We start from the raw sequence: 25,362 nt of genomic DNA, 5'->3' as shown, positions 1-25,362 counted from the left end.
ATTCACTTGTGTCAACTTCTGTAGCAAGCTTCATTGCTGTACTTATTACTGTTTTAAAAATTTCCGCCTATTGTTGTTTAAACCTTGTCTAGGCACTAAGAGGTTGACCATTGACGCGATTAATTCTTAAGCGTTTGAAAATTAAGAAAGAACGCCTAAAACTACTTAGGCGTTTGCCTAACATGCCTAGATCTACTTAGGTCGCGACTCTCACTTAGGGGAGTGAGTTAAGCCACAATGGGCTAGCGAATGCAAAAGACTTGTTGATACTTTATAATTTATATATCATTTTATTTTGCAATTTATGTATCCTAAAACAATTATGTACTTTTTTTAAAGAATAAACCAATAGTTATTTATACGATATAATAAATTTACTTAAATCCGCCTAACCGCCTAGGCGCTAGGTCCCAACCATCCGCCCGAGTAACTTCTAATGTCATTTAGAACCTTGTTTCTCATTAGTACACACTAAAAATTTGAAGACCAACTTGTCAGGAAAAATAATTTGGACGACTAAAGTGAAACAACCCCAAAAGCGTAAACCCTGCTTGCGCAAGGGGCAGAGACTTTGCAAAACCCTTAAAAGAAAACTTCGTTCCTTAAATGGACAGAGACAAGATGAGAAGATAAGCTTTGTAAATTACAAGGAATGCACAACGCAACAAATAATCAGATAAAACTATGCGAAAAACTCAGGCTCAATTTTCTTCTTTCAAAATTCTGAAATTTCTCGTCGCTACTGTCAAGATTTCACAGTCCATCAAAGACGGGGCATTTCACTTTCTCATTGGCAGGGAGTACCTCGTTGTGCCCGAGATGTTTTCGCTTACAATAATGTTCATAAATGAGTCAAGCACAAGGCTAGTGAATACAACATACCATCAGGTCTGCCTTGCCTAAGAATCTGAGTATTTCTACAACATTCCTCTTGTTAGGTTACTCGCCATTTGAGTCTCTGATTCCCCATTGTATAACCTTTAAATCTGCAATAAGTTCAAATAAAACAAGCAATCATATTAAAAAGTAAATACAGATTTTACATGGCTGGCAAGGAAAACAGAAGGTCAGCTGCCCCATCTTACAAAAATTATTAAATGTTAATGTGCATCGGAAAAGATGAATGATCTTCAGTATACAGAGCTCAAATTTACCTATCAAGGAAGCCAAAATTGCTCAATCTTTATGAACTATGCACCCTGTCCAACTTCTAGCTGCCTGGAACCATCAGTATTTAGATCTCCGTCAAACTGTTCCAGCTGTTGCTCCTGTTGGTGTCGACGATGCTCTTCTTCTTGCTGCTGCAGCTGTCGTTGTAGTTGCTGGTACTGATTATGTGAATCTTCCATCAATTGTTGCCGTCGTTGCTGGTATTGGCGTTGATATTGCTCTTCTTGCTGCTGCCACTGCTGGTGCTGTTGCCGGTGCTGCTGCAGTTGTAGTTCATGCCGATGCAATGCATTGCTAGTGTGTTGATGGGAAGATTGCAGTTGTCTGCTGGTTTTCCATCTAAGATACTCCACCAGAAGGGAATTTGTGCTGATTGCAATCCCAAACCCGGTGAATGAGGAAAGTAGAACCGAGAGAATTGGATTTACATTAAGCTGCCGGTGAGTGAACATGAGAAGCTGCATCAGAGACCAATAGAATACGAAGAAAAAGGAAAAGAAAGGAACACGTGGGGTCTATAAATTCTTGAAAGAAATCGGTTCTGCTTACAACAGTATAAAATATGTGAGCAAACAGGATCACAATGGCAAACTGGAAGGAGGCATAAGCCCATATGTAGCTCCTGCTCACTGCCACCATCATGCATAATCAGGTACCGTATTTCAACTATAATTCATGAAAAAATAGAATGCTCCACCTATTTGAAGCAAAAATAGAGCTTGAAAGGGGGCGGAATGAGAGAGTAGGAAACATCATGACTCATGAGTTGCTCAGTAAAGGACCACTCTGGTCGTTTCATTGAAAGAAAAAAAAGCCGCTTTAGAAAATAATTCCTTAGAATAATATCTTTCTCACGTGTCAAAATTCCTGATTTTCCTCCTTTATTGTTTCAATTGTACAAAATGAACTCCTAGGGTACTTTTTATCCAGTGTACTTTTATGTTTTTAAGATTTGATGTTCCTTTTTGTCCCCTCTTAACTTTCGAGGCCATATCGGATTGACAATATAAAATTCAAGTTGGCAATAGATGCCACAACTCTATTCTTAAAAGGGTGCAAATAAATATTACCTAATTAAAGCTTGATATGACAAGGCTTCCATTTCTTACTAAAGAGAACAGACTGAAATTAGTAACTTCACAGATGGGTTGAGGAAAATAATTGAGCTGTATGGCATTATCTTTTATTAAATGAAAGGACAGAAAATTAAAAACATACTGATAGTAAAAGGAAGAAAAAACTTACCCATTGTGGAAGCAATCACGGATGAAAGGAGACCTAAAACACAAGAGAAGGGTAAAGAAATGGCAAGAGCACGAGGGCCCAAGTCAGATACCTGTTCAGAACGAAAAAAGAAAACGTCACTAGTAAAATGTTTAAACAACCACCATAGATGTAGAAACCACAACTGGTAAGTTGTTGAGGTTAAGAAAATTTTCTAAAATGCATTGCCATGTTTCCTCCCGTAAGTTATGTTTGTTAAATTATTAAATCTTGACAAAATCAGGCTCAGATCAAGGACAATATGAAGCATGACTGGACAACTGAGGTGACTTTCAGAATCTAGTCGAATTTCTTCTTTGCCAGCAAGAGTGAGCTTACAACCCTAACTATGATTCTATTAATGAAGAGCTTGAGTTTATAGTAAAAAAGCATAAAACATACCAGAAGTTGCTCCAGAAAGCAGAAATACGCAAGCATGCTGACCAGGACAAGAATTGGTATATCCTGCCAGACCCTGTCATGCATCATGCATGGAACAAGGAAAAATCCAAAATCAAACTCGAATGGTAATAGTTCAAGTGTCAACAAAGAGCATGATACCAAAAGTTTCTAGAAAATGTACCGAGTGATATGTTTGACTCATTTTTTTTCTATGCACCTTAACAGGAGTTGTAGAAGATGTGTGAAAATCCATTTTATCAGAAGTGTAACTCATATTAAAAGTGAAAATGAAGAACATAACAAAAAGAAACAAAACATGGTGAATTAACGGAGCGTAGTTTAGTCAGCCATCAAGTAACCAGAATCACTAACATATCAATGTGATGATATCTGTGAACATTTCATAGATACAACAGCATAACACCTGTCTTCTCTCTTCATTTTTACTAGGGAGGGAGGTGGTTGTGTGTAGTTTTTCTTTTAGCAGAAACATTATTTGGTGAACAGACCACATGCATTTCTTTTAAATTTGGAAACATGGAGCCTTAGGACTCTTTTACAATGAGTCATAACTACGACGCCATGCTGGGAATGTGGGATCATTATGAACGTCAGAAAAGTTCGGACTTGCCTGTAACGAGGAACTTCCCTATGCTCCATTATTGTTGGTGGTCGTCTAGTAACAGTTTGAGGATTGTGTATTTTGAGTAGTGTTACAGGTAAGTTTCGGACATCCTGCTTGCAGACATCACAGGTCTTGTTCCCTTTAATGCTAAACCACTTTACTGCACAGTCTTTGTGAGCAAGCGCCAGCTCTCCTTTGCAGCTGCACTCCATTTTAAGAGAATCACCACCTTCTGCGAGCTCAACCAAACAAATCCTGCAAACTGCTTCTTCTTCGGGAATATCCTCACCAGAATCTTCAGTAGCTGAAGGCCATCATAAATTACAGATATATGTCTTAGATTATACAAAAATTTAAGAAGCACTCAAAGTGGGCTTAGTAATGCATGTGGATATCCTAGTGGATAGGTTGTTGAGTTTCCACCCATGCGTCTCGGGTTCAAAACTTCCTCCTCCCCTAAATTTTGTAATAGTTTCGAATCCTCCCCTTCCCTTAATAATAATAAATTTAAAAAAAAATATGGGAAAAGTAAATTAATAAATCTGTAAGAATTTGATAAAAGTTAATGGTTCAAACTTCAACCGAGCAAGTTTGAAAACCATGGCTTTGAATTTTTCTTATTTTAAAACTACGAATGACATTCCCAGTTGCAAGTGAAGGAACATAAACCAATAGAAAGTCTATTGGAGTATTATATGTACTATACTTCCGGAGTTACTTGTAGGAGAGGTTTGTGAATATTATCATTCTCTTACTAGCCAAATTTTGACACCCGTAGGAGTATCTATGCAGTAATCGTGTCTGTAGGAGAGGTTTGTGAAGATGCTCATTCTTCCTTCCAGCATGATTATTGCATATAATACTCGAACAAAAGTATATTAACCATATATACTCAATCTCCTAGAAGCCAAAATTTTCAAATTCTTTTCATGACAAGAGGTAGCATTTACCGGTTTCCAGTGCTGGGTCAGCATTTGGTGAGGCACCCTCAACTGCTGAAGGACGTGGAGTTGCTGAAATTACACGGATCATGCCTCCAGAATCCATCCGCCTTAAACTTCTGCCTGTAATATTTACTGGAACTGAGAATGAGCGGGACATATGATGCTTAGCTTCAATTCTCTGAAACAAAATTCATTTTTAGTGTGACACAAGAATTTCTAAACTGGGCACTGGTAAACGAAAACGGTAAATTAGAATCACTTACAGGATAATCAGAATGACTCTCCATATGTCTTCCCTGCCCAGTCTCAGAACCCAGATTTGCACTTGGTGTAACTGGTAAAGAATGTGTCCCTTTCATTGATGTAGACAAGAAAACCTTATTAAGAGAGAAAGACTGCGAAGTAGAAGGCTTTTCCAAAGGACTATCTGATGGGGGGGTGTCCGGTACAATGAGAATGGTCTTCTCACCATCCAGGGGCAAATTTTTCACCCTAAAGCTTTTTTGAGGAAACAGATTTTTCACCGTTGATTTGATCTTAGCTGAATGTGGCCTAGGCGGCAGTCCAACTCTACTAGAACTTGGACTTGGCGCAAAGGGAATATCAATTCTCGTAAAAGTGGACAAACTACTTTCCAGTGTCCTTGCCGGTATTTGCAATGAGGAAAGGTTTGGTCGTCTAGACTGCTGAACCAACAAGGTTTCTTCATTCTTTAACTTTTGATCATGAATCTGCAAAACCATCAAACGATTCCATCGCTACGCAATTCAACAATGAGATCGAAAATTTATAGTGTCCAATCACTTCACCATAAGTAAATACATGGACAACAACTAAAATTAAAAACTTTATACGATTATATCCACATCTGAACTGTCAAGAAACCGAAGTCCGATATGCTAAAAACAAGAAAGCAAAGTAATTTGTGCATATAAGTATATAACTCAAAGTGGTTTTCACTAATGGAAGTCATGGAACCCAAATTTCAGCAACAAAGAACCAAAAAATCATCTTTTGAGAATAACCCTTTTAAAGTTATCATTTTCCAATTCAGAGTAACTAGACAAAGGCAAAATACTAATACTTTGTTTTGTTACCCAGAAAATGCAGGAAACAAACAGAAAAAATCAAAACTTTACTTCTGCAACTACTACAGAGTAAAATCTGGGACCTGAAAATTGCAAAAACTCACCTGGGACTGCTCAGAGGAGCTCTCCAAAGTCAATTCCTCACCCTGCCGAAGCTCGGAAGCTGAATTCTCCGTCATAACCAGAGAACTTTACCAAAAATGGAACCCAAAAAACCCTAATCTGGAAAACTGAGAGAGTCTGCTTTCAGCTGGCAGTCACCAAGATTGAGCATAAATTGAAAAACACAGAAAACAGTGGCAATGACGGAGACAACAAATTGCGATCGGACATGAATCAAAATTATCAAATATTAAGTCAGATTTTGTTCCTTTTGGATTTGGGAACTTTTAAATCGTTTTTGTCTTTATAATCCCCGCCAACGTAATCTGCGTGCTCAATGCTGGTGGTGGTGGATTCTCTTTTCTGACTTTACCCTTGCTTCTGCTTTACTTTACTACTTGATTTGTTTAGTTAATTAATTAAGCATGATTAGCTGCTTTAATTTAACTTGTTAAGACAAACAAAGGCTTAGGACAAAAAGGATGACACATCAAATAGCTTTTTATGGGTCCTGTTTTGAGTTTTAAATTAGAAATGTTTTTTTTTTTTAATAAAAAAATTACCTATACTAGGGAAGGATGAACTTAACTCCACAATGGGCTAGTAATATATGGTTCAACCTCTCATTTGACGATAATTGAATCTAAGATATCTCACTTACAAGTAAATAGAAATATCATTACCCTGTAGTACTAAGTAGTGAAATATTTTAAGTTTTTAATTAGATATGTTTACTCTTTTATTTGAAGTAAGACTTTTCAGCTCTTCATTTTGGTTTTTGGATAATTTGGTTTCTAAGTTTGTCCACTTTTGATCCTTCAAGGAAAAATTTATTAATATTCTCGTTAAATTATCACGTGAACGATCATGTGATCACCTTTTTATAGGTATTCGCATTCACTTAGCGAGCACAATAACAGATTTTTTACAAAATAACTAAAATATTTTATGGTGAACAAACTCATAAACTCCTTCTATCAATTTTCATATTATATTCGATTGTCTGGTAAAGTGAAAATTAAATTATTACTTATCAAAGATTTCCCTATGTCATAATAAATCAGAGTTTGAGTTTGAAGAGGGGAAGGAATCATCGAAACAAGCGTTCCATTTAAAACAAGATCATATTAAATTGTACAAAGAAATGAATTCTATTATTTGGTTGATAAGAAATCAAACAAATATTAAAAAGACTCTTTTAAAAGTAAAACTCTTCAGGAATTTTTTGTACAATATTTTATAATATTGACACGAGAATCAACGTTAAACAGTGAAGTGACAGAATCCATGAAGAGTCTCACTTTGAAAGAAACTCTTTAACATTTCTCTCTATGAATATGAGTATAACTAATGTGAGTTTAAGTTCTATTAAGAAACGAGAGTAGTTTAGAATAGTTTATTGTCTTGTTAAAAAATAAATCATTGATTAGCAATTTCTTTAAGAGAGTTTAGGCTTAATGATGAAGAGTTCTCAAAATATGTGCCCCACCCGAAATAAGGCTAGAATGGGTTTTAATAAAGGGAACTTTAACAAAAAGCATCCGATACTGTTCATTTTAAAGAAAAATCATATTTTTACACTAAAAAGTCAATCATGATACTATTCACTTTACCCTTTATTTTGTCCTTATCATTAAAACTCAAAGTTTTCAAACCATTTTCATTAGTTTTCATTTTAATAAAATGTAATCTTCTAATTTACGATAAAAGAAGCTAATTTGTATAACAGACGTAAACAATGTCATTAGCGACCGAGTGAAACCGTATATGAAGACTAGATTATTATTATTTTGTTTTTAACAAACGATATTATGTAGATTAAGGAGGAGGGGGTGAGTTTAGCCTCACAATAGACTAGCAATAATATTGTTCAAATTCGTATTCGGCAAGAATCAAACCTAAAACCTCTCACTTACAAGTAAACAAAAATATCATTAAACTGCAGTACTAAGTAGCTGCAAACTACATTAATTAGATTTTACTAAAAAATCGTTTATTCGTCAAAGAAACTCATGCAAAATTCTTCGGCCCACGGGTTCATAAAGTAGAGGCCCAGCCCATGTAAGCTAGATACAAACCCGCGCTTTCTAGCCCGCTCCAAACATTTCGGGTCAGAGTCGGTACTCCTCCGAAACCCGGTTCACACAATCACGTCGATCCTAGATCGACCCATTTTCCAGCGCCACAGCTGAATCAAAAGCAAAGCTCCAACTCTCAGAGACAGAGAGAGAGAAGAGAGAGAATCCACTCTCCAAATTGTCAGATCTCCTCCTTCCAACTGTTTCTCCCATTCATTACTCCAACGCAACGAGCTCGAGCTTAATTTGGCAGCCATGGATAAGTCAAGCACTTTGGAATACATCAACCAGATGTTCCCCACAGGTATGTCTCTCTCCTCCCTCCCTCTCTCTCTATGTGTTTGTATATATATATTTATATGCGTATATATATCTGTTTGTGTTGTATAAGCAGAATGTGTAGGTGTTGAACTTACTTTTTGAATGCTTTGAATTGTGCAAAACAGAGGCGTCTTTATCTGGTGTGGAGCCGCTAATGCAAAAGATACACGGTGAGATTCGGCGAGTAGATGCTGGAATTTTAGCCGCGGTTCGCCAGCAGGTCGTCGCCTTTGCCTTTTGAGCTCTGAGCTCACAACTGCAATTGCACGTTTTTTTTTTTTTTTTTTTTACTAGTTTTGTAGTTTTTGATGGATTGGCTGGTGTGGTTTTCCAGAGCAATTCGGGCATGAAAGCAAAAGAAGATCTTGCTGCCGCTACACGTGCCGTGGAGGTCTGTTCTTAAACTCGGTTCATAAGCATTGATGCAATTTGCAGAATAAAAGGGTTGTAATTGATGTAAATGGATTTTCTTTGGCTTTTAGTTTTTTTTCTTTTGTTTTATTTATTTACTTTGTGATGCTCTAAGGCAGGAACTCATGTATAAAATCCGCGAAATTAAAACGAAAGCTGAGCAAAGCGAGACAATGGTTCAAGAAATATGTAGGGATATTAAGAAGTTAGACTCTGCAAAGAAGCATATAACAACGACGATTACTGCTCTTCATCGCCTAACCATGCTTGGTTAGTTCCTCGTTTATGATTTTTACAGTGACGATTGATCAAGATTTATAGATCAACTGTTTGACCCTGATTAGAAACTGATGATGAATGCCTTTGCCTTTATATTATTCTCATGGGAGTGCACTTTTTTCTTTTTTGGTAACATGGCAGTCTCTGCTGTTGAGCAGCTTCAAGTAATGGCTTCGAAACGACAATATAAAAAGGCAGCCGCACAGTTGGAGGTAAGGTATCTCCTAGTATACAGTGTCATTTTACTGTAGATAAAACAGGAGCTTACTTTGTGACTCCTTTTGTTTGATGTTCTCAATTATGCTTTGGTCTTTTGTAGCATCTGGTTATTGTTACACTCTATTTAAGCGATTGGAAGATCCTCATAAGAAGTGCATTTTTTTTATGCATTCTGTGTTATTTTCCTTTTGTTATATCTTTGGGAATAGAATAGTATTTTTCGTGATACGAACTTTTGCATTATACAAAGATGATTGAAAAGTAACTGCTAGTTTTAGAAGATTAGTGTTATATGAATTTTGAGAAAGTGCTTCATTTTGATTCGAGTTTATGATGCGTATCAGGCAGTGAACCAGTTATGTAGCCATTTTGAAGCTTATCAGGACATTCCAAAGATCACAGAGTTGAGGGAAAAATTTAAGAATATCAAACAAATACTAAAGTCGCACGTGTTTTCTGATTTCTCAAGGTATGTGTTTGAAATAATATGCAGTGCCGTATATACAAATTAATGCTTAAGCAAACCATTAAAAGGATAGATCATTGAACAACTATTGATACTAGGTTTTGGGGTTTAGTAATTATAGCATTTGGTCATATTCTTTATTCTTTGTTAGGATATGTGTGCCTAGAACTATATAATGGAGTTGTTTGTGTATGTCTATTAGTTAAACTGCTGCAACTATAATGTTTTTGCTGTCTTTGACTCTTTAGTATCCTTAGTATCTTCTCTATTGCGGTTTCTTCTCAGCTTAGGTACTGGAAAGGAGACGGAGGAAACAAATTTACTTCAGCAGTTATCTGATGCTTGCCTGGTTGTTGATGCTTTGGAGCCATCTGTGAGGGAAGAACTAGTAAATAACTTTTGCAGCAGGGAGCTTACTTCATATGAGCAGATATTTGAAGGAGCTGGTGTGTGCTCATGTTTGATGTTATTCTTAGCAGATGCTTTCAGTATGTATGAAGACTTCACTTTAATTGTCCTTAATTTTGAATTTCATCTTGTTTTCTCTATTTGTAGAACTAGCTAAGTTGGATAAAACTGAACGAAGATATGCATGGATCAAGCGTCGTATGAGAACAAATGAAGAAATTTGGAAAATCTTTCCTACTTCATGGCATGTTCCTTATCGGCTCTGTATTCAGTTCTGTAAAAAAACAAGGTACAATCTACTTCCCTCTGATATCAAAGTTTGTCGATAGCTTCAATTCCTTTTCACAGAGGGTGGAATTTTCTTAGTTTTCCATTTACATAAAATGTAGCCATCAACTTCTTTAAATACCCAAAAAGAACTGTTAGCATTTGGAAACTGTCGTTCCTATTGCCGTCCTTATGATATTCAAGGTTTCGACATGGTGAACCAAGAAAAAATCTGAACATTGTAGTGTTCTCTGTGCTGGTGGTCACACGTGTAACTAAGTAGAAGGGAAGGCAAGTGATGGCATCACACATAGAGATAAAATACATGTTTCTTCCTTTCCTCCATTAACGTTTTGAGATTTTAGTATCCTTAATATTTTTTTTTTATCAGAGGAGAAGAAAAATGTTTGAAGCAAAATTCCATAAAAGACACAACCTAGTTTACTTTTGAGGTTGACATTTTATTTGTTTCCTTTTTTGCCGTTTACTTGACTCTCTGGACATAGGGGGTTCTAGTTTACATCTGATTTCACCAGAGAATTCAAAGAAACTTTTTTCTTTCTTTCCTTTTTTTTTTTTTAGTTTTTGAGAATGAATTCAAAGAAACTTAAAAAGTTGAAAACTTTTTTGTATTGTTCTTTTTTCAGAAAGCAGCTGGAAGATATACATAATAATCAGAAAGAAAATCCTGATGTTGGCATATTATTGTTGGTAAGCCGTATTTCTTATTTATGTTTTGGATTGATTTTACATGTAGTTGAGGAGTGATATTTGGTGCTTCTTTAGTTTGTCTTAGATTAGTTTGACTCTTGTCTATTCTTGTAGAAGCAGCACAAACAACCTAAGCTCAGATAAACCCAATTTCAACTTTTTTTGAGGCATTTGAATCAAATATCATTATGTTATCATGTCGTCTTGCACTATTTTAATCCACTTCCTTTTTGGCTTAGGTATAAGTGCAGCCATCCGTCTCTTGTTGCAGCCAGTTATTCTCTTCAATTTGTTATTTCAACTCCATATCCATATGATGTGATATCATTTGTTTTGCCTCTTGAAAATAACTGGAAATGGGCATTAAACAAGTGAGAGATCCTTTTTTTTAGAAACCACGCGAAAGATGTTGAACCAATCAGCAGAGTACAAAAGCTTAGTTTAGTTTTTTCCTTAAGAATATTGGGTACATCTGTTGAAACCTTTAAACAACCCATGAGTGATATAGTGCATGCATATGTAATTTTTTAGGAGCCACATGGATCATGCATTGCTTGTCTTCTTTAGATCTTCCAGTCGCTAATCTGTATGGGTGCTCTCTTTAATGAATCAATGAAGTTTATACTAGGGAAAAAACAATAGCAAGAGCAAACTGAACCAAACCCAATTATGGTCGTGATTGGATTGTCTGTGCAAGTTTGGTTAGATCTGCCTAATTGGACTTCATATGGGAAACTATAATCATTAAGCATTTCCTTACCTCAAGTGGCACATCTATATTAGGGTTTTTGTAAGGATATGGTTGTGATAAATATAACGCAATAATTTTTATTGTTGTTGACATTTTATATCCAATCTCATGGCCTTCAAAACGTTCTCATTTGTTGGTTTTTTTAATGCTTTGACTGCTGCCTATAGGCACTACAGCGAACTCTTGAATTTGAGGATGAATTGGCAGAGAAATTTGGTGGTGGTACTCGAGGCAGGGAGATCGGAAATGAGATTGAAGAAATTGGTAGAGGGGAAAACTCTAGTCAAAGTGCCTCAGATATTAGAAAGAAGTATGAAAAGAAGCTTGCTGCACATCAGGAAAGTAGCACAGAGGTATGGATGTTATGTATTGCTTAATATGGTTGAAAATTCACAATGTGAATTCCTTATAACAGCAAGTTAATAAGCTCTCCTGATTTTCATTTTCCAGGAAAAGGATAAAGAGTTATCAGCTCCTGCAGCTGGGGTAAATTTTTTTCTTCTACATGTATTCTTTCATAATAAGTAACCTCGTAATATATATGAAATGAGCGATTAATGTGTGTATAATTAGATTTGACTTTTCTTGTATGTCATTCCTGTATATTTTCTACGTTACCTATATCATACCATAATGGTGACTCTTATATAGTGAGATTGCTTGAGTGTGTGTTGAAAATAATTTTAAGCAATCCATGTAAAGTTATATCAAGATGTTGACTTGTTGTATCCTGGTTAAAAATTTGGGGTTGTCACTTTGGTATAAGATGACTAAGATATCATCATGTTTGCAGTTACAGTCTATTATTATGGTCCTTTTGTATTTTAGTGCCAAGTCTATCTTCTCATACATATAATTTCTGAGAATTACTTGTACTGTTTGATTTGGCAGTTCAACTTCCGTGGAATCATTTCATCTTGCTTTGAGCCTCACTTGAATGTTTACACAGAACTAGAAGAGAAGACACTGATGGAGAATTTGGAGAAACTTGTTCAGGTAGAATAGATCTATTACTTCTACAACAAATGTTCAATAGTTTGCTAGTGTCTTTTCCCATTTGATTTAGGTTTTGTTTTCATCTTTCCAATAGGAGGAAACATGGGACATTGAGGAGGGAAGTCAGAATAATGTTTTATCAAGTAGCATGCAGGTAAGCACATTTTCCTACCGTCACTTTAGAAGTTTAGTGTTGCAGTTAATGAGAATGACTAGAATAAGACTGAGTGCCTTTGATTTGGCCCCAGGGCGTGTTTCCACTGTTCTCAGTCACTCTTAGTTTATTGATGTCATTCTTTAACTTATTTATGTGATATGAACATATAAAATGTTATTCAATACTCAAATCGTTATATTCTTGTAGATCCTTTATTTGTTTCAAGAAACTTTTTTTATTCAGGACACTGAATTCTTAGAACCATGCCTTAGAATCTTATATGGCTAAATTTTCTTTAGGTTATGGTTATTTCTTTAATGATGTTAATAATGTTGACTTGGTTGCACGTTTTGGTCTTGCAGTTGTTTCTTATAATCAAGAGGAGCTTAAAGAGATGCAGTGCTTTGACAAAGAACCAGACATTATTTAATTTGTTCAAGGTACTTTATTGAAGTTCCTCGCTTAATATCCTAATTGGTATCGACACACATAGTGCATATAATATTACATATCCATAAACAAAACTCTATTGTGGATGCCTAGTGATATTAGGCCATCATATTTTGTTGCAAGACTATTCTACTTCAACCACCTTCAAACGTAGAAGAAAAATGCATGTTTCTTCCTTGCGACTTTTTTTTTGTTCAAATTTCCTCCTTGTGACTTGAACTGTACAAGTAAATAGATATTTTTAAATAATCAGATATGATGTGTCTTTCCAAGTTTAGGTGTTTCAAAGGATTCTCAAAGGATATGCTACCAAGCTTTTTGCAAGAATACCTAAAGGTGGTACAGGAATTGTTGCAGCAGCAACTGGTATGGATGGACAGATAAAGGTATAAAAGACCAATTTTAAGCTTCATGACTATTTCACAAAATTCTTGTTATTCTGAATAGGTGCTAATTTTCATTTATGCTTAAGCAGACATCTGACAGAGATGAAAAGGTGATTTGTTACATTGTCAACTCGGCAGAATACTGCCATAAGACGGTAAGCAGTTTTTTGGAGACATGCAACTGCTCTGACTTTTGAGTGTTAGCTGAATTCCTATCTGCGTGTGAAGCTGTAATGCCTCGTCTCAACTAAAACTTACAGCAGATGCTGTTTTGAGAAAGGGGTACTATGTCCGATGGGAATTTCTGGATAAATTAGAACTAGATGATTCTTTTTGTCTAATGTATTTTCTTATCTTTTTGCATTACAAAAGGTAGAAGCTAACAAGGGCACTGATTAAATTAATGATTTACATTACATTCTGATTGTAGGGTGTCTGACACACATACCTCCATAATAACTTGAGTGAAAAATGAATGCACGGCTTATTGTATGCATCACCGAGTCCATTAGTATGTTGCCATAATGTGTCGTGTGAATCTTGTTATCTTGATCAGCTTATAAATTTTCACATGAGGTGTGAAACATATGTGCTCGTAATTATCATAAAAAAAACTTGTAATTACCATGTACACTGAATTCCGATGGAAATTGTTGTCAGTACTTGGTGGTTTTTCAGTTTTCTATCTGAGTTAGTTGGTATTGCATGTCTTCTTTCTGAAATCACTGTGAGGTGTGATTAATTTATGATTAGCACTGAATCTGGCGTTCACATGATTTATGTATGTATGTATATGTGTGTGTGTGTGTGTGTGTGTGTGTGTGTGTGTATGCATAAACAACTATAGTACAAGAATGAAAACTATTTTACATTCTTGATAATTTATGTTTAATTATTTGCAGTCTGGTGAACTGGCTGAAAGTGTATCCAAAATAATTGATACTCAGTTTGCTGATGGGGTGGATATGTCGGAAGTGCAGGTATAAGCTATTTTATAAGTAGCCTAATGCATTTTTTTTTTCTGTTCATTTTCTACAAGAGTTGTGCAATCGTGCAGGATGAATTTTCAGCCGTTATAACAAAAGCATTGGTAACCTTGGTGCATGGCCTAGAAACTAAGTTTGATGCTGAAATGGCTGCAATGACACGAGTTCCATGGGCTACGCTTGAAAGTGTTGGTGACCAATCAGAGTAAGCTAGCATTAATCTAGATTCTGCTCCTTTACATCAAATACACACTTTCCACAAATGACTAAACCCACCGTTTTGCAGGTATGTTAATGGCATAAATATGATCCTTGCTAGTAGTATTCCTATACTTGGAACACTTCTCTCACCAATTTACTTCCAATTTTTCTTGGACAAGGTAGTACAAGGGGCTGACGTGTTTTATGTTATATTTTTTACCATAGATCTTAGTCTTGCTTCCCAAGGTTCATGAGTCATTATTTATTTCTATAATTTTATGTTTCTTTCTTTTATTGATATGACATGCTTTTTGCAAGCATTTTAAAGTCGTGTAGCGCCATCCTTCACTCAGTTATCTACCTTATACTTAACACTAAGTCCGTTCTGAACATTTTGCTAATGTAGTTCTAATCTCTTGACTTCATCTGTGCAGCTTGCATCATCTCTTGGTCCGCGTTTCTATACTAACATTTTCAAATGCAAGCAAATATCAGAAACTGGAGCTCAACAAGTAGGGACTGCATTCCTAATAATCGCCTCTGTTTCCTTTTAAACCTGATTTTGTTTATTTTAAGAGATGAGAACAAGTATATATAACCGCTTCACAAATGAGAGTTGAGGGATATATACCGGGGATTTCCCTCGATTCTTGAATTCGAAGTAGTTTAAATCTTACCTTGTGATAGAAATCAATCAAACTTTCATCTTGAATTATTATATGTTTATCTCTCTAGTTTAGGGTATCTTTCTTATACATGTATCAAATGTATATCTTTTTTCTCCAAGCAATTTTATAGTTTATATCTGAAGTGAACTTCGTGATTGATTCATGTGATTAATAAAAATGCTTTGGATGCTATTGCAGATGCTACTGGATACTCAAGCTGTAAAGACAATTCTTTTGGAGATACCATCCCTTGGTCACCAAGTGAGTGAATTGTTGATATATGTTTATAGTTACGAGTATGATCAGAACTATAAAGTACAAGTAGCCCCTTCCTTGTTTACGGCTATTATGATCCTATTAGTGTCACACTCCACCTAAAGTATCATTCCAGGGTTGAAAGCATGAAAATCATTTCTTGATTCCTACTCATAAGTGCCCGTGATAGCTTTCTCGTCATAATTGACTAGTTATTTTTCTTAGCACACAAATCAAACCTGTTAACAGATCAATATAATTTCTTCAAACAGACTTCACGTGCTGCTAGCTATTCGAAATTTGTAAGCCGGGAGATGAGCAAAGCTGAAGCACTTCTGAAGGTAGGTATCAGTCTATTGGTGCTCTTTCTGGCAGCCTCTGGTTTCTTTTCAGAAGTAGGTTTATCTCTTTTTTGCATACAGGTCATTCTGTCGCCAATTGATTCTGTTGCGGATACATATCGTGCGTTGCTACCAGAGGGAACGCCCATGGAGTTTCAGAGAATTTTGGAGCTCAAGGTGGTCATCAACTTCTCCTGCCTTTTCACATCCATTCATTTTTCACATGAGACATTTTTTCTTTCCATTCATCAATTCAAAGTTCTTAAGAAACTAGAGGAGACTGACGTGCAAGCAGACGTTGAATTTTAGCGCATTTCTGTTCTGTTCATACTATTTTGAACAAAAGGAAACTGCAGATTTTTACCACTTCAAGAGTTGGAACAAATGTTTACTTTTCAAAAAGAGTTACGAGTTGGATAATCCGGTTAATTCAATGTATGTTTCACTGAATTTGAGTATGAATGTGCAGGGTCTTAAGAAAGCAGATCAGCAAAGCATACTAGATGACTTTAACAAGCATGGCCCGGGAATCACAAAACCTGCTCTCCAACCCCCGGCTGCCCCAACTATCCCACTCCCAACTGCCCCCGCAGCTGCTCTGATACAAAATCCTACTTCAGCCGCCCTTATTGCATCCAGAGACGATGTGCTAACCAGAGCAGCTGCACTCGGGCGAGGTGCAGCCACAACAGGGTTCAAGAGGTTCCTGGCGTTAACCGAAGCTGCAAAAGATAGAAAAGACGGGCCTTTCAGAAAGCTCTTCAACGCATGACAACATTTATATCCTATAGAAATGTAAATCATGTACTGGTTCTTACCTTGTTTCTTTTTTCATTTTTTGTATTGCTAATCTCGTGTCGCTTTCGGAGGGAATTTTTGTAACACAAAATATCGTATTCAAAATCTCGCAATGGTCAAGTAGAATTAGATTAGTGCTGTACACTTTTTGCTATTTTTGGCTTTGGCGTACAGTACGATACGAAATTCCAATCAATTTGAGAGAAGCGTGTCCAAAATTTGTAACGTGAATACATGGTGTCATCTTATTATTATAAACCTCAAATTACTGTCCTTAATTTTCCATTCATTTTGTTAACCCGAATTACGTCTAACATTTTATTGACCCGCAGTTTTCACTTTGTTGGAAGAGAGTAACTTTAAAACATATTTTCCTGAGTAGTCCGAAAAATGAACAGTGAAGAATTACACTAAAAAATACAGGTGAATATTGACTCAAAAATCGAAATGGTGATTACTGTTCAAAAGGATTTCGGCTGAACTACCGAAGACAAACCCGGTGCTTTAAAACTTAAAAGAGGGGACGCTGTAAAAGAGAGATCTGAAATGCTGATCAATCACAGCTCATAGCCACATTCATTAATCCGAACATATTTTTCCAGTAAGATATGATAATCCTTGTCCATGGGGGGCGTTTTATGGGACTACGTAACCAAACACTGCCAAGTACAGCCACTAATCTCAAGTCTCAAGGATTAAGACAACCCAAATAAACAACAAAAAATAGTAGCGTCAACATAATAATACTAAAAAGATACATTACATTTTATGAGCCCTCTCATCATCCGAATACGATGACTTGACTTTCGTTTCATACTCTAATTTATAAACTTAATAATATAAACAGAATAAAACACCTATTGTTGCTTCCTCTAACTTCGGGTGGTATTGCAAGAACAATTATTCGCTACACGCCCCCCCTCTAACTTCGGTTCATGAAAGCAAATAATTGTTCTTGGTAATTCTTTCCTCCTGGGTTCCGTATCTTCCTAACTGGCATTGCAAGACAGACGAGTCAGTGAATCGTAAGCATTGTTCACCCAATCCCACATGGGAATATCTCAATTAAAAGAAACCAACCTGAGTCGGTAAATGTATGGGATAGCAATAAGAAATACGTAAACAGACTTACCATTGAATAAAGTTCGAAGGGTCTTCTAGCGTTTTGTTCATCATCAAAACTTGCCATCCCCAAAGCTGCCAAAACGGCTAGAATTATTGTTCCTAGAACCACCAGAACGATCAGAGCTACCAAACCCTCCGAAATTACTTGAACGGTCAGAACTACCAAAACCACCTGAACGGTCAGAATTACCGAAACCACTTGAACGACCGAAACCTGAGTTACCAAAGTTTCCTCCGCGGTTTGAGCTAGATCCGGAAAACCCACCTCCAGATTGAGAATCACCATAGGAACCAAAACGACCGGGACGAGGTCCACTAGATCTACCCATCTGACCAGAAGAATCACCATAGCTACTGGAACGACCAAACCCACCAGAACGGCTAAAACCTGGTCCTGATGGACCACCAAATCGACTACCCTTTGTGAATCGATCTCTACCCATGTCTGGCATCATGTCTATACTTTTGCTGTCAACAGCAATCCGGGGAAGCTGGTCATAAAATAGTAATCATATAATCAGTCTGGGATGCTAGTACATACACAAAACCAGACATTTTCTCGGAGAAATATATATAATAGAATTTTTCGGTTATCTAAGCATGCAAAATTTTGCGAAGCTCGCCATACTATACCGGAGAGCACCATGTCAGACCTCCTTTAAGCTTCGACTCAAACTAAGAATAAAATCACATGAGCAGAAAGCATGCTCGTGAATCCACACAAACATTTTAGAGGAAACACAGATCTTTAATGGGAACATCTATTTGTTTCTGTCAAATGAGTATCATTCAATTACCCAAAAGCACATGATAATCAAAGTCAGAATTGTGTTACTCTCAATGCCTTGAACTATGAACAGTGTCCAGCCTAAAAGTAAATGGAAGATGCATAGATAAAAAAACTTCATCTTTACCTCCGTAAATTTGCATCCTACTTCTCTCTCAATAGTCCTAACAGCCCTGGATTGATCCTGTGTGTAAACAAGAATAGCCCTTCCTTTCTTCCCAGCACGACCTGTTCGGCCAGACCGGTGAACAAATATTTCTGGATTATTTGGCAGCTCATAATGTATCACCTAAGACCAAGAAAGCGAAGAAAGTCAGTCCAACTCCTTTTCCTTAATTCGAATCCATAACATTATCACTGCCAAATGCAGTGAAAAACCATATATGGACCTAACCAGAGCATTAAAAGCTTTAATCAAGTCATGAAAGCTAATGAAAGGGAAGGGAAAGAGAGGATGTTGTAGAAACTACTAGCTTAAAGATCGTAGTAGTACATTTGTCCAGTGACTATAAACTAGGGCAGACCTACACAGATTAATACACATGAAACTAAATCAAAAGTAAACAGTTAAATAAATCTCACCAGATCAACATTGGGTACATCAAGCCCACGAGCAGCAACATCAGTGGCAACTAAAATATTGAAATTCCCATCTCGAAAACCTGCAAGGGTCCTTTCCCTCTGGCTTTGTGAAATATCCCCATGCAAAGCCTCGCATCTAAAGCTTCTTGACATGACATACGACAATCGATCAGCATCACGCTTTGTCTGAGTGAAAACAATAGTCTTTCCTCCTTTTGCATGTTCCTAACAGGCACACATACTTGATGGTGAAGAGGGACCAGATGTTGGAAAATGTAAGAAGAGCTGAAAAGGTTAAGATTACTTACTGTTATAAGTGGTCCAATAATTGATGCTCTTCCGTATGAGTCTGATGCAATCGAGTATAGAGAAATTCCATCTGCCAATTTTTGATCAGAATCCCCAACCTACAGCACGTGCCAGCTCTCAATTAGCAAACATGATCAGATGAATATGTCTATCCCATAAGCCATCTTTATACTAGTAGTTTCCATGTAACCAAACAAAAAATCACAAGAAAATATATTGCCACTGGTGCAATTTGAAATTTTTTTAGAAACCTAATTCTTCCGTCTTTGCAAACTATCACTAAATATCCAGACAGAAAATGGAGAAGACACGTTGCTCGTTCAATTTAACGAAAATGTCAGTTATAGAAGAGAAAGCCTTCTGTTTTAAGCTTGTTGTGCCATTGCTTATGATCTGATCCTAGAAGTAGCTACACATGGTCGGCGAAGAACAGGCAAATAAAAACATACTTACAAGATCAATAACGGCTGGATCTTTTAGATAATTCTGAGTAAGCTTTCTAATCCAACCGGGCATTGTTGCAGAAAACAACAATGTCTGACGTTTCTTTGGCACCCTCTCTAAGATTATCTCTACATCCTCCTGGAATCCCACCTGGAGCATCTGATCAGCTTCATCAAGAACAACAAACTGAACTTCCTCTAAATTCAGGGCTCCCCTGTTGATAAGATCAATTACACGACCAGGCGTGCCAACAGCCACATCAACTCCATAGTCAAGTGCTCTCATTTGACTTGAAATGGGGGTACCACCATAGACACAGATTGTATCCAAACCAGGTGCTGTATCATGGAATTCCTTCTCAACTTGCTTTGCGAGTTCTCTTGTCGGGGCCAAAACCAAAGCCAAAGGATTCTTTCCACGCCTATATATAATCAAACATAAATCAAATACAAACTCTAAAAACCAAAAAGAAAATGCTGCAAGGGGAAATTAGATGGTCATATTGAAAACCCCTATCGGAGCACATTAATAATCTAACTGATGATTGTGATTTGAGAAACAAACCCATGTATGGCATTGTATTTAAAGATTTTATCCAAGATGGGTATCCCAAACGCAAGAGTTTTCCCTGTTCCTGTTCGAGCGCGACCGATCATATCCCGCCCTTGCATTGCTGGTTCTAACACAGCCCTCTACACAAAATCCCCAAACAATGAATTAATACATCGTCCACACACAAATCAACCAACAGATAAACTAAAAAAAAAGAAAAATCTTCTTTTTTCAATCATTTTCTCATCAACCAAACAGAGCACAAAATTGGGAAATGATTAATCACCTGTATGGGGAACAGCTTGCTGATACCCTTATTGGCCAAAGCCGACACGATCTCCTTAGCAATCCCTAGCTTCGCGATCTCGAGTCCTTCATCGTCGCCACTCCTTCTGGTCGACTCTTCGGATGAGTACTCAACGGCAAACTGCGCGCCCAGAGGCGTCGACGCCCGAAAACTCAACGGCCCAGATTTCGCGTGCAAGTCCCTCACTTGATACCCGTACGAAGGGCCCAACTTCGTCTTCGGGGCTGAGACGGTGTAGAACCTAGCCTCGCCGCCGACGGCGCCATTTTCAGGAAGTACGAGTTCGGGGGCCGGCGTCCCGAGAAATGAATGGTGGTTGATCAGGAGGGTTTCGATGGCGGCAAAGGTCCGCGCCGTGGCTATAGTAGGCGTACGGCGGAGGATGGTGGTCATCATTTTTTATCCAATCCGAAGGGGTTAAGGGTATCGGAGGAGGGAGGGAGAGAGAGAGAGAGAGAGAGAGAGAGAAACCCTAAGATTTGGGGTTTGGGGTTTAGGGTTTAAGTGAGAGGCGAGGAAGTGAGTGAATGAGACCTCTGATGCGAAGCGAAAGGGGGTTTATGGAAACGAAATGAAAGGGATATCTACGGGTTGGGATCCTCTGCGCTCGACCTTGGGACCCACGTTTTACTTTGTAATTTGGGTCTTCATGTTGGGCTAGCTTTACCTTTTGAAGTCTAATTTGGGTTAGATATTGAATTTTGAGGCCCACGTCAATTTTTTGCTAGCCAATTAATTCAAGAGAATTTTAACAAAAAGCTCCCGGTATTATTCATTTTAACCAAAAATCATATTTTACATTAAAAAGTCAATCCTTGCACTATTCAATTTACCCTTATTTTGTCCTTATCGTTAAAACTCAAAGTTTTCAAGTTATTTTCATTAGTTTTCCTTTAATTCAATGTCGTAAGGTTCGAAGACAGTTGTTCGATAATTGTTTTCACATGGAGTTTGGCTCACCTAAAACGAATCATAATTTTCTTTATTGGTGGTGATCCCTTTTCATCAGTCTCATATCGATGTTACTCACAAAAAAGGTGTGGTTTTAATGCTACGTATCATTCAATGCAACAAGTGTTTTAGCTTTTAAATTGCAACTGTTTAGATGTTTTATTTTCAATTACAATCATTCATTCCCGTATCATTTAATGCTAGTAGTGTCGAAGAAACTTCCCCAAAAAAAATGGAAATGAAAAGTTTGAATATGAGCATATGACTGTGAAGATAATTCAAGTGCAACCAGTTGTATATATTATATAACCATGCATAGGCTTATATACCACATGACTAGTATATGTGATTGCCTCCGTCTCATATTACATATACAATGGAACGGCTCAATTTTACTTTGATGTTAGCATGATTTTGGAGCAAGCTGCTTACAAAATGTCACAAAGAGGCGCAGTCAATGTATGTAGCAAGATGCTTACTTATGAAAAGTAGAACAAAATTATGGATTCATAATTGTAACTGATATGTGTATCATCACATAACTAATCACGCAATAAGAAAGACATGACATCTAATTGTGTACAATATAAAATAACGAAGTTATTCTCTGCATACATATACTCTACCACTATAATTACAAAGCCCCCATACGAATTGAGTACTACCTACCTAACCAAGCACATTGATAACTTGTAGTGCTTGCAGCATTGCTCATACAACAACTCTTAACAAATTAAGTATCAATTCAAATAATCAGCTTGATCGAACGAATGTCTTCATCATATAGAGTGTGGCTTTGATGCTACGCATTGTTAACGTTACAAATGGTTTAACCGTTAAATTTAATTTCTACAACTGTTTATATATTCTATTTTTAATCACAACTATTCATTTTATATATCATTTAATGTCACGTAGTAGTAAACTAAGTTTGTAAAATCGGGCATTACAGATGTTTAGCCATTAAATTTAATTTCTACAACTATATAGATATTTTATTTTCAATTACAGCTATTCACTTTTATGTATCATTTAATAGTATATTACAGAAAAATCCTTTTACCAAACCAAGTTTGTGAAATCAGGAATCCGTTGAGAAATTTGCAATATCTCTTATCCAGGTGATGGCGCCACGTGTACAAGCTTTGTTGGGCAGTGAGATCCCAACCTAATCTGAAACCTGAGTCCAGCTCCAATGTCCACCCAAGAACCCAGCGGCACATTGCCACAAGTTTTGGTTCCATCCTGGCCCACACCAATTCCGTATCTTCCTTATTACATGTAGGAAGTTGTGGTGTGTGAGAGACTGAGCAAAATATTTGAGTGGCCGGAGGAGAGAGAGAGAGAGAGAGAGAGAGAGCGCTAGAGAGAGAAAATGGCAGCACAAGCTCTGGTTTCATCATCTTCTTTAACAGCCTCAAAGGAGGTTGCTAGGCAGATATTTGGAGGAACAAAGGCTGTCCAATCTCCATTTGGGTCGAGAAAATCTGCTTCCTTTGTAGTAAGGGCGGCATCTACTCCTCCCGTTAAGGTACGTAGATGTCACTTTTGGTACCGTCACGTGGTGTTACTATTTGGTTTCGATTAGTGTAAGTTTATGATTTTGTGGTTTGATTTGGGTGCAGCAAGGAGCAGACAGACAGTTGTGGTTTGCTTCCAAGCAGAGCCTTTCTTACTTGGATGGCAGGTACCAATGCTCGACTCACCTTTTAGTATGACTGTAACACCGTCATGACTCATATAGTGTAGTTTGAGTGACGGAACTAGGTTTTTTTTATTTGACTGAGATGAGAACGTAGGAGATGGATTAGGGTTGACAATTAGCAGGAGGATAAGCTTAATTTAACACAGAGAAAAGCAAATTAAAATCTACAAAAATTGGATTGTGCTTCTGGCCAAAATCCATCACGACACATACTCATTGTTCATCCGCCCATAGACGTGACTCACATAATTAGTACTCCTTGAACAAAAACTAGCTGTTTCTAATTGTAAATTCAATTGTGTTTGTATGCATTGTATTTGACTTTATTCCGTGATGACAGAGATAAACATGACGAAATGTATAACATATTATAAGACAAATTTTCTCCCAAAAACAAATGTAAATTTAAAGCACTGCACTTGGTCATCACCTAAATTAACTTTTGAGAAATGGTTAAATTTAACTTGCAGCCTTCCCGGCGACTTCGGATTCGATCCATTGGGCCTCTCTGACCCAGAAGGCACAGGTGGGTTCATCGAGCCCAGATGGCTAGCCTACGGTGAAGTCATCAACGGACGTTACGCCATGCTGGGTGCAGTTGGTGCAATTGCCCCAGAAATCCTGGGCAAGCTCGGCCTTATCCCGGCCGAGACTGCCCTTCCCTGGTTCCAAACCGGAGTTATCCCACCAGCCGGGACCTACAACTACTGGGCCGACCCCTACACACTCTTTGTCTTCGAGCTTGCCCTAATGGGCTTCGCCGAGCACCGAAGGTTCCAGGACTGGTACAACCCCGGGTCCATGAGCAAGCAATACTTCTTGGGCCTTGAGAAGTACTTGGGCGGGTCGGGTAACCCAGCTTACCCCGGTGGGCCCTTGTTCAACCCGTTAGGGTTTGGGAAAGACGAGAAGTCGATGAATGAGTTGAAGCTCAAGGAAGTGAAGAATGGGAGGCTTGCCATGCTGGCAATTTTGGGTTATTTTATTCAGGGTCTTGTGACTGGTGTGGGGCCCTACCAGAACCTTCTGGATCACTTGGCTGACCCGGTCAACAACAACATCTTGACCAGCCTCAAGTTCCATTAAGTTTGCACAATTTAATTCGGCCTCTCATTGTGTAAGATTATATGATATGATCTTTGTTATTTGTTCTCGTTTTCTGTGACTCTTTGTAAGAAATGACATGTTAAAAAGAGCTATATTAGAACCCTAATTAATGTTATCAGATTTCATGTATTATAATACAGATGCTCATTAAATTTATATTTTATCGTACTTAATTTATATTTTATCTTACTTAGTAGATATATTTTTGTTGTAAGTTTGAGAACTTTGTTTCATTTAAAACATTTATTCGAACTTTCTTTGCTTATTCATGTTCGAATTTAGTAACACATAATTTCGTATCTATAAAGTAACCAAACTCCTGTTGGATGGCCAACAAACTCACTATTACAAGGTTAAGAGCCCTACTATCCGCATTTGAGCTAGGAGAACAACTTAAACAGAACGAATTCATCGTTATCGTAACGTTTTGTTATATTACATGTTTTGCAAGAACGGGTCGAGATAAAGACATAAACGTAATTGGTATCGTGAGTCAGCTAAAGATAGTATTAGAAATGACATAAAGGTCGTATCTCGTATGCGACACATCTTTGCTTGATGTTTAAGTTTCTAACCTTTACTTCCAAAGGTGTAAAAAGCATATCCATGTTTATACATTCCTACCAAATACAGTGGTTGCAACGTTATTGGCAATATTACATAATCACACCCTAATGGTATAAGATTAAACGATAATGATAAAAACTAAAGTTTGTAACAAGCATATAATAATGACGATAACAATGCAAT

General features: G+C 37.2%; 4 protein-coding genes across 4 annotated transcripts; 2 read left to right on the top strand and 2 right to left on the bottom strand.

The window, feature by feature from the left end:
- Nucleotides 1-695: 695 nt before the first annotated feature.
- Nucleotides 696-6,007, bottom strand: LOC103405094 (uncharacterized). Its single transcript, XM_008344058.4, has 9 exons — nt 5,597-6,007; nt 4,668-5,135; nt 4,411-4,582; nt 3,467-3,764; nt 2,836-2,908; nt 2,416-2,506; nt 1,720-1,799; nt 1,155-1,604; nt 696-986 (listed from the first exon to the last, which is right to left on the bottom strand). Exons 1-8 carry the CDS (start codon nt 5,669-5,671, stop codon nt 1,191-1,193), a joined length of 1,671 nt encoding a protein of 556 aa, XP_008342280.3. The 5' UTR covers nt 5,672-6,007; the 3' UTR covers nt 696-986; nt 1,155-1,190.
- A 1,709-nt stretch (nt 6,008-7,716) lies between these two features.
- LOC103405095 (vacuolar protein sorting-associated protein 53 A-like) lies at nt 7,717-17,016 on the top strand. The gene is made up of 24 exons (XM_008344059.4): nt 7,717-7,976; nt 8,119-8,213; nt 8,328-8,384; nt 8,524-8,674; nt 8,825-8,895; nt 9,247-9,371; nt 9,654-9,814; nt 9,924-10,065; nt 10,691-10,754; nt 11,673-11,858; nt 11,956-11,991; nt 12,397-12,501; nt 12,596-12,655; nt 13,021-13,098; nt 13,387-13,494; nt 13,584-13,649; nt 14,397-14,474; nt 14,552-14,685; nt 14,767-14,860; nt 15,116-15,193; nt 15,548-15,610; nt 15,877-15,945; nt 16,027-16,122; nt 16,415-17,016. The coding sequence occupies exons 1-24, from the start codon at nt 7,928-7,930 to the stop codon at nt 16,715-16,717; spliced, it is 2,469 nt and encodes an 822-aa protein (XP_008342281.3). The 5' UTR covers nt 7,717-7,927; the 3' UTR covers nt 16,718-17,016.
- Nucleotides 17,017-17,290: 274 nt separating this feature from the next.
- LOC103405097 (DEAD-box ATP-dependent RNA helicase 53, mitochondrial-like) lies at nt 17,291-21,405 on the bottom strand. The gene is made up of 8 exons (XM_008344061.4): nt 20,829-21,405; nt 20,555-20,682; nt 20,000-20,411; nt 19,546-19,644; nt 19,238-19,462; nt 18,783-18,944; nt 17,876-18,359; nt 17,291-17,736 (listed from the first exon to the last, which is right to left on the bottom strand). Exons 1-7 carry the CDS (start codon nt 21,243-21,245, stop codon nt 17,919-17,921), a joined length of 1,884 nt encoding a protein of 627 aa, XP_008342283.3. The 5' UTR covers nt 21,246-21,405; the 3' UTR covers nt 17,291-17,736; nt 17,876-17,918.
- Nucleotides 21,406-22,888: 1,483 nt separating this feature from the next.
- On the top strand, nt 22,889-24,768 carry LOC103405098 (photosystem I chlorophyll a/b-binding protein 3-1, chloroplastic). Its single transcript, XM_008344062.3, has 3 exons — nt 22,889-23,331; nt 23,426-23,487; nt 23,976-24,768. The coding sequence occupies exons 1-3, from the start codon at nt 23,176-23,178 to the stop codon at nt 24,589-24,591; spliced, it is 834 nt and encodes a 277-aa protein (XP_008342284.1). The 5' UTR covers nt 22,889-23,175; the 3' UTR covers nt 24,592-24,768.
- Nucleotides 24,769-25,362: the final 594 nt, after the last annotated feature.

Source organism: Malus domestica, chromosome 17 (genome assembly GCF_042453785.1).
Source record: "Malus domestica chromosome 17, GDT2T_hap1".
Classification (NCBI taxonomy): domain Eukaryota; kingdom Viridiplantae; phylum Streptophyta; class Magnoliopsida; order Rosales; family Rosaceae; genus Malus; species Malus domestica.
The sequence above is the reverse complement of the archived record's forward strand: the minus strand, read 5'-3'. Positions and strand labels throughout refer to the sequence as shown.

Excerpts from the sequence above, each read along its gene's own strand:
- LOC103405094 (XM_008344058.4), bottom strand. The coding sequence starts at position 5,671 with ATGACGGAGAATTCAGCTTCCGAGCTTCGGCAGGGTGAGGAATTGACT. Across the intron at positions 5,136-5,596 it reads GCTCCTCTGAGCAGTCCCAG|ATTCATGATCAAAAGTTAAA; the intron begins GTGAGTTTTTGC and ends ATGGTTTTGCAG. Across the intron at positions 1,800-2,415 it reads CGTGATTGCTTCCACAATGG|TGAGCAGGAGCTACATATGG; the intron begins GTAAGTTTTTTC and ends TGATGGTGGCAG.
- LOC103405095 (XM_008344059.4), top strand. The coding sequence starts at position 7,928 with ATGGATAAGTCAAGCACTTTGGAATACATCAACCAGATGTTCCCCACA. Across the intron at positions 9,815-9,923 it reads GCAGATATTTGAAGGAGCTG|AACTAGCTAAGTTGGATAAA; the intron begins GTGTGTGCTCAT and ends CTCTATTTGTAG. Across the intron at positions 14,861-15,115 it reads TCCAATTTTTCTTGGACAAG|CTTGCATCATCTCTTGGTCC; the intron begins GTAGTACAAGGG and ends TCATCTGTGCAG.
- LOC103405097 (XM_008344061.4), bottom strand. The coding sequence starts at position 21,245 with ATGATGACCACCATCCTCCGCCGTACGCCTACTATAGCCACGGCGCGG. Across the intron at positions 20,683-20,828 it reads GCAAGCTGTTCCCCATACAG|AGGGCTGTGTTAGAACCAGC; the intron begins GTGATTAATCAT and ends GATTTTGTGTAG. Across the intron at positions 20,412-20,554 it reads AAATACAATGCCATACATGG|GCGTGGAAAGAATCCTTTGG; the intron begins GTTTGTTTCTCA and ends GATTATATATAG.
- LOC103405098 (XM_008344062.3), top strand. The coding sequence starts at position 23,176 with ATGGCAGCACAAGCTCTGGTTTCATCATCTTCTTTAACAGCCTCAAAG. Across the intron at positions 23,332-23,425 it reads CATCTACTCCTCCCGTTAAG|CAAGGAGCAGACAGACAGTT; the intron begins GTACGTAGATGT and ends ATTTGGGTGCAG. Across the intron at positions 23,488-23,975 it reads CTTTCTTACTTGGATGGCAG|CCTTCCCGGCGACTTCGGAT; the intron begins GTACCAATGCTC and ends TTTAACTTGCAG.